The 7,288-nt window shown below is 58.0% G+C and overlaps 2 protein-coding genes across 7 annotated transcripts in view; one reads left to right on the plus strand and one right to left on the minus strand.

Moving 5' to 3' along the window:
• Positions 1-198, minus strand: part of IFT172 (intraflagellar transport 172) — a 37,116-nt gene extending 36,918 nt beyond the window's left edge. Inside the window, exon 1 of the mRNA XM_029958015.1 lies at positions 183-198. Within this exon, the coding sequence (XP_029813875.1) occupies positions 183-198 (16 nt within the window). The remainder of the gene's footprint in view (positions 1-182) is intronic.
• Positions 199-820: 622 nt separating this feature from the next.
• Positions 821-6,532, plus strand: LOC103759513 (low density lipoprotein receptor adapter protein 1). 6 transcript variants are annotated; one of them, XM_008925911.2, is made up of 7 exons: positions 821-1,281; positions 1,788-1,900; positions 2,779-2,893; positions 3,256-3,328; positions 3,748-3,860; positions 4,806-4,855; positions 5,963-6,532. In XM_008925911.2, exons 1-7 carry the CDS (start codon positions 985-987, stop codon positions 6,294-6,296), a joined length of 1,095 nt encoding a protein of 364 aa, XP_008924159.2. In that variant the 5' UTR covers positions 821-984; the 3' UTR covers positions 6,297-6,532. The 6 variants fall into 6 exon arrangements, with proteins under 6 accessions (XP_008924159.2, XP_017923768.1, XP_017923769.1 ...); XM_018068279.2 differs by having other exon boundaries at positions 3,748-3,865; positions 5,963-6,239; XM_018068280.1 differs by lacking the exon at positions 5,963-6,532 and adding an exon at positions 5,165-5,748 and having other exon boundaries at positions 3,748-3,865.
• Positions 6,533-7,288: the final 756 nt, after the last annotated feature.

Raw genomic sequence — 7,288 nt, forward strand, 5'->3', positions numbered from 1 at the left:
CCCTCCCCGGTCTGCAGCGAGTGTGCCAGGCCTGTCCGTGCTGTCCGACCCGCGGACCCATCCCTGGAAGTGTTCGAGGCCAGGCTGGACGGGGCTTGGAGCAACCTGTGATAGTGGAAGGTGTCCCTGCCCATGGCAGGGGGTGGAACTGGATGAGCTTGAAGGTCCTTTCCCACCCAAACCACTCCATGATTTCATGACCCCTCAGGCACCCCGTGGCAAGGGAGGGCTGTGTCTGGCTGTTCTCAGTCACAGCTGCCCAAAGGCTTTTGGAGCAGCAGTGCTCACCTTGGCATGCATGGACAGTCCTCAGAGTTCAGTGACATAGGACTCTTCTGCCTGGGGGAGAGGTCACCAGTGTCTGCGTGGCACCAGGCAGGCTCCTTGGTAGTTGTCACTTGTGCAGGAGTATGCTGTGCAAATAAGGTCTCCTGATTTCCCTGTAGGTTCAGATTATTCCAATTATGAGTTGGACCCTTCTGCAAGTGTGCCAGTAATGCTCAGGGAGCTAATCCCAGGGAAGAGGTGAAAATAACCCTGAAAAGTATTAGCTTAGCATGAACGGTACATACCGAGGCAATTCCCAGCTCTTTCTTAACACAGCATCTCTGAGGTGCGGTTGCTTCCTAGTTACTGCAGCTTGGATCCCGAGTGCTGGGCAAGCTACCCCTTCCCTGGCAGCCTGCTTTGCTTACACTGGGGCAACCTGGGGTTTTTGATCTGCGTGTGGCACTGATTGCTGCTGCTCCTGAGGTGTGCCAGCAGCTCAGGTGGGTGAGATGGATGCACCACTGAGAACATTTCATTTGTAACGAAACAAATGAGAACCAGGAACACAAGGTTTGTGCAGACAGCAGTGAGCACTGTAGCATCCTCAGTTGTGTGCAGATATGGAGGAGCTGTCTGCCTGTGCTGACAAAGCCTGCACATCCAGGGCTGGAGGACTAAAGCTTTGAGGGTGAACTGTCTTCTTCTGTTCCTCTTATGAGAGTGTCACAGAGCCAGGAGAGTGTCCTGCCGAGGTCAGGGAGCAGCACTGCTGTGGGGAGCTCTGAAGCTTCAACAAGGCGGGGTGGCTCTGCGGGCACTAGCTGTGAGGCCGCTGGCACATGGCTTCCATGGGGTTTTGTCTTTGCAGAGCTTCCTGAGAGCTGGGCTGATATGCAGGAGCCACTGCTTGAGGGAATGTGCTTCACCCTGAAGTATCTAGGCATGACTCTGGTAGAAAAACCAAAAGGAGAAGACATGGCTGCTGCTGCCATTCGCAGGATTGTGGCCACGGTGAGACTCAGCCCTGGGGCCCTGCTGTTCCAGGGTCAGAGCCCAGCCCCTGAACGCCCAGAGTGTCCGTGTCCTAGCCCTGAGCTCCAGGGACTATGCCCTTCCCAGGAGTAGGGTGGTGTGCAGGAGGCTGCTGTTCTCTGCCTGTGTGCTGTGGGGAAGCAGCCTTCCTGCAGGACAGTCCCCACCACCTGCTCCCACACCTGAACCCAGCTGGGAGCAGAGCTGTGCCTGCCACAGCACGGAGGAGAGGATGAAGTACTGGAGGAGGTGGGATCTGTCCCTTCCTGTGTGCATGACAGTAGTGTGAAGAGATTTCAAGAGTGTTCTGTGCAGGGCATGCCTGATCTCCAGGCTCTGCTGTCCCATCGCTACTGCAGGAGCCTTTGCAGCAAGGGTCCAAGTGGGTGACACTGTACAGAGTGTGGGAGGCTCCTTCCAGCAAGGGGGTGAGGTGAAGACCCTTGCCAGGTTTGCAGAGATTACTGGTGTCTTCCCACTGCCAGGCACGGGTGGGAGCTCGCAAGTTCCAGAAGGTGATTCTGACAGTGTCTCCGAGGGGCATCTCTCTGCAGGATGCAGACACAAAGGAAATGGTGGAGAACGTCTCTATCTACAGGTGGGCATGGTGTGGGAGGGCCCCCAGGTGTTCCCCAGCAGCCAGCTGAGATATTGGGCAGACAGGGAGGGCTGGGCCTTCTCTCAGCAATACCTTCAAGCTTAGGTCTTCCTTTGGCTCCCTGAGGCCTGTGCCCTCTCCCTGCTGTGCTCCCAGCACTGCCTGGGGCTGAGTGCAGGCAGGGTCCTGGGTGACCTTGAGTTCATCTGCCCATCCATCATCTCCTTGTGCCCTGCTTGTCTCTTCTGGATTCAGCAGGATGTTGAAGCTGATGGTTGGAAAGCCTCACAGTTAGGACAGGACACATGTCTGCCACCACTGCTGGGACTACCCTTCTGGCTGAAGGATGCCAGAAAGTGCGGCCTATTTGGGCTGCCTAAAAGTAGTTCCTATGAGAGCTGATGTTGATTTTTCCTGCTGCAAGCTGTGCTTTGGCTGGGTTGGGTGTCTGTGGGTGCTGGGTGTGAGGGGAGCGTGGCTGCAGACTGGTGGCTAGATGGGAAACAGAGACAGGACATCTCTTTGCTGTAAAATTTGGACCATCCCTCTGCCTGACCTCCAGTTGTGTCCTTGGAAGCAGTCACCCTTCTGTGCTCCCCTTATCTCAATGCTTGAATTCACACATTGGGCTGATCTGGGCATCAGAGGACCACAGAGCACACTTGGGTGGTGCAGGAGAGAATGCCTGTGGATCCAGTGATCTCTTACCTGCTGCAGGTGCCAAGCAGTCTCAGGCCCTTGCTAGGGGTTTGGGCTGCCTGGACAGCTCGGGCAGGTGACAGCCTCAGGTTGTCAGCAGTGCTTGCTGATGTGCTGGGAGTGCAGCAGACGCCCTGTGCTGAGGCCCCAGAGTGCCCTGACAGCTCTTCTCTCCACAGGATCTCCTACTGCACAACAGACAAGCTGCAGAACAAAGTCTTCGCTTACGTTGCCCAGAGCCAGGAGAGTGGGGCACTAGAGTGCCATGCCTTCCTCTCACCCAAGAAGAAGATTGTAAGCACTTCTCTTCTGCTCTTGGCTCTGTGAGGTAAGGGTGGGAACAAGGCCCTGCCTCCTCCCTCTTTGGTGAGAGGCCCTTCCCTCTACACATCTCAGCTGGATTTGGAGCCAGGGAGCAGGTGTGAAGGGAGTGAGCAAAGGGTAGTTTCCTGTCTCAGCTCCTGGGGGTCTCCTCTTGGGGGTGGCTGTCCTCCAGGAGGAGGCAGACATAGCAGTGAGCTCTGGCTTTCCATCTGTATATTCTGCAGGAAAAGGCAATGAGGGATGCTGGGGGGTCTGGGATTTCATGGCAGTGGGGTTGTCCTGGCTTGAGGGCCCAGATGGAAGCAGATGTTCCCTCTCCTTCATGTACATAGGCACAGGCTGTGACTCTGACCGTGGCCCAGGCCTTCCAGATGGCACTGGATCTCTGGGAAGCAACACATGCAGGTAGGAGGAATTTCTCAAATGTATCCCTCTGCATAGCCCTAGGATCAAGGTCTCTGGTGTAGGACCCTGTCCTGGGCTGTGTGGAGGGGAGCTGACTCACTGCCTGGCTGATAAAACACACCAGGCAGGGAGAGTGTTGTCCCCATGGCTGTGTTCTCTGCCACTGCCCCATCTCTGGCTGGGGTGGGGTGGGAGGCATCCCTGCTCCCCATGCTGAACTGCTCTGCATCGCTGAGCTGTAGCCCTGCTCAGGACCCAGTGGTACTTGCCCTAAGCACTGATTCCCCCACCCTTGTTTGCACCCTCCCCACAGCACAGTGGGGGTTCCCTGTCCTTTGCCCACAGTCCTGCCTGTACATCCCCAGCTGGGCTTTTTCCAGGTTGCAGGCACTAACTCTGCTGCTTTTGCCCTGTCCCAGGCTCTAGGCAGGATCAGCCCTTTCACCCTTCATGTGTCATGGAGAGCAGTGAGCCCGGCAGACCCCGTGAGCCAGCCCCCCAGGGGAGCCCTCCCTTCAGACACCAGTTTGGGGTACAGTATGTGCAAGTCTGGCCCATGCCCAGGGCTGTTTGGAATTAGGGCAGGAACAGAGTGATCCTTATGCAGCTCCCTCCTCCTGCCCTCCCAGGGCCCTGTCGATACCTGCACAGCCCCCATCACACATGGCAGCGCGACATGAGGAAGAGCACTGTGCTTGCACAGCAGCTGTGGTTCCTCGGGCTCTTTGCTCCAGAAGCTCTCCTGTCAGGCCCAGCACTGCTGCAGCCTCATCCCTGCTCTGCTGGCCCTGTCACACAGGGAGCTGGGACCTGTGCTGCACACCTGGTGCCATGGCTAGGGTGAGAGCTGCCTCTGAACGAGAGGACCCTTGGGTCACCATCCTGCCAGCCTGGGCTAAGGCTCAGCCCTGCCCATCTGCACTGTGTCTCCTGCATGGCCACAGCAATTGCAGCATTGCCATGTTGCCAGTCTCACTATGTCCCTGCCCAGGAGACTCTGGATGCTTGCTCCTTGGCCTCATGCTTCCAGTGCAGGCCCAGCCTGGCAGTGCTTGGGGTTGTACTTGCGTGCAGCCTGCTCACGGTGGTCTCTGCCTGCCCTCCCACTGCAAGGTGTGCCCACCCACCACTGTCCCCGGGCAGAGTGTGCTGTGTCAGCAGCTGTGGCAGTGTGGTCCCTGCTCACCACCTGCGTTTGGGGCATTGCTGCTGGAGGGCACGTGGGATGAGCCATGGCCTGTCTGTTCCTCGTGTGCCTGTGTGCTTGAGCCCAGAGGGTTCTGGCAGTCCAGTACTCCCAAGTCTTTCCCGCTGTGGGAACCCTCTGTGCTGTGTCTGGGGAAGTGACTGTCTTGTGAAGGGGCTGGGACTGCCCTGCTGCTCCAGACAGGCTCTGAGCGGCCCGGCCTCGCTCCTGGCAGAGACCTGCCCGTGCAGTGAGGTGTCATGGTAGTTTTTTTGTTTGTTTGCTTGCCAGGAGGAGGAAGAGGAGGAGGAAGATGATAATGTCGGTGAAAGCTTATCTGGGTAGGTGGTGAGCTGCTTCTTCCTTTCAGAGATCTCTCTGATGCACCCTGTCTTGTTTCGTTTTCTCTGCTCCATGCAAGGGGAGCTGCTGGGGCAATGGGCATGGTGGGATCATGGAGGAGAGCTAAATGGGACCAAGCAGAAGCTTCACACTCTGCCTCTGTCAGCTGAGAGCTCAAGTGAACAGGGGGCTGAGCTATGGAGGGACAGACCTCGCAGTCCAGCTTTTGCAGTGGAGCTGTGGGGGACAGATGGTGACCCCCAGGGTGCACCCAGAGATGTTTCTTGTTCTGTTTCTGCCACTCTTAGTTGATGCCAGCCTGTCCAGACATGCCTCTCCGATGGGACTCAGAGTTGTCCCCTTCCTCTGACTGATTTCCCTGGGGCTTGGACCAGGATGAAGGCTTGGTCATGCTGACTTCTGCATGGACTGGGGCTGTGGTCTGAGCTTGATGGTGTCTGTAGAGGAGCTGATGGAACCAGTCCAGCAGTGGACTATTAATCTGCAGGTCTTTGCAGAAGTGCAGAGTGTGAGAGGCCTGTTTCATCGTGGCTGTTCTCCATGTGCATGGCAGTGGGACCCAGCTGGGGTCTGGCAGTGCCACATGGCTGAGCCCGAGCTGAGCTGGTGCCAGCCAGGAACCAGTGCATGCACAGGCGGGAGCTGTGTGTGCAACCTGAGGAAGTGGCAGCCCTTTGGACATGGGGCTCCTGATGGGAAGGAGATGTGGCTATGCAGTCTCAGGACAGGCTGGTCTGGGGAGGGAGTTTGGTAGCAAGTGGGCTTAAGGCCTTCTGCACTCCCAGTGCCCAGTGCTGCCTGCCTTGTCGGGGTCAGGAGTGTGCAGTGTCTCTCAGGAGGCCATGCTTGGGGTATGATAGGTGTTGTGTTCTCTTCCAAAGCAGCATGGAGGAGCTGGGGAGGGGAGCCCATGGCCCAGCAGGTAAGTTCCTTCCTTCAGTGCTGCATTGGCTCATTCCCCAACATGTCCTCTGCACGGGGAGGGGGTTGATGCTCACCTGGGAAGGTCTGCTTCCCCTCCCATGCTGTGCTGGGCTCCCAGCCTCATGTCTCATGGTCCGCCATGTCTTCCTCTCTCTTTTCAGAATTAACACCTCTTGTGCCCCCAGCGTGCTCTCCTACAGCACAGCTCCTGTGCTATCGCCTGGGGCAGCCCCCGGACAGCTGGACAGGGCTGGGAGGGGTTGGAGACCTCCCCACCTCTGGCCCCAGGACTGCTGGCCCCAAGACTCCCCTGGGCTAAGCCAAATCTCTGCAACAATGGACCAGCCACTCAGGATTCACCCTGTGCCTGCACCCGGGACAGCCAGTGCCTGCCCCTACCCTGGCACTGCCCTCCGGGCACGGGGGCTGCCGGCACTGCTGCCATGGAGTGCCCAGGCTGTGACACTCACTCCTTGTCCTGCTCTGCCTGCATGAACCGCCTACAGCTGCAGCTGCTCCCAGCTTGGGCTGGGGGACCTGTGCTCCTCGCTCTGCCTGCTCCCAGGCCACACAGGACCACTCTGGGTGCTCTGAGCCTGCTGGATGCAGCCAGTGCACATCCTCAGGGAGCAATAGCTCTTGGCCTGGAGCAGTGTGAGGAAGGCCTTGCCCCTGCAGTTCAGCCCCACACCCTCTCATGAGTGAAACGAGCTGGTTTTTTCAAGGAAAGCTCTGCCTTTATAGAGAAATAAACCAAGTTTTTTACTGTTGTTGTTTAGGTTTGAGTGCTGGATAGGTGCCATGCACAAGCATGAAGGGTACTGTGTCTGCTGCACTGCGTGTGGTGAGGCTCACTGTGCCCTGAGCTCACGGACCCTGGAGCTCCCATGTCTTCCTCAGCTGCAAGACGTGAGGGAGCTGTTCCCCCTGTGCTGAGGGCTGCTGGGGCCCAGGGTGCCCTTGTGACCTGGGAGGAGCTGTTCAGGCTGTGCTGGACTGGTGTCTTGAGCACCTGTGAATGTCACCTGCGCTGATGGGGGCTGATGCTGACCATGCTGAGGCCAGGGCGAACACAAGCCCCTATGTGCCAGCAGGTCTCAGCCTCTCCTCACATGCCTGTTCTGCTTTGGAGTGCCTCTGCCCTGCTGCACCCCAGCTGTGCTCTGCACAGGCAAGCCATGCACTTGGTTTCCTTCCCCAGACAGAGCAGAGGAGGCTGCAGCCATCAGGACATCTGGTCTCTCTGTCAAGTAACAGCTTGCAGCTATGTTCTGGCTGAGGCCCTCACTGTTGGGTTCCTGTCACATCTCCACATAGCTCCCCTTCTCAGGCTGCTGGCACTGACAGCCCAGTCAAGCAGCAGTCACTGGCTGCAGCCGTGGTGGCAGGGCCAGTCTCAGCGAGTGCCGCAGGCAGCTGCCATGGGAAGGCTGGCACTGGGGAGGCTTGGGGTGCCATTGGAAGGCTGGCACTGGGGAGGCTTGGGG

This window comes from Manacus vitellinus, unplaced genomic scaffold (genome assembly GCF_001715985.3).
Source record: "Manacus vitellinus isolate BGI_N305 unplaced genomic scaffold, ASM171598v3 scaffold_135_pilon, whole genome shotgun sequence".
Taxonomy (NCBI): domain Eukaryota; kingdom Metazoa; phylum Chordata; class Aves; order Passeriformes; family Pipridae; genus Manacus; species Manacus vitellinus.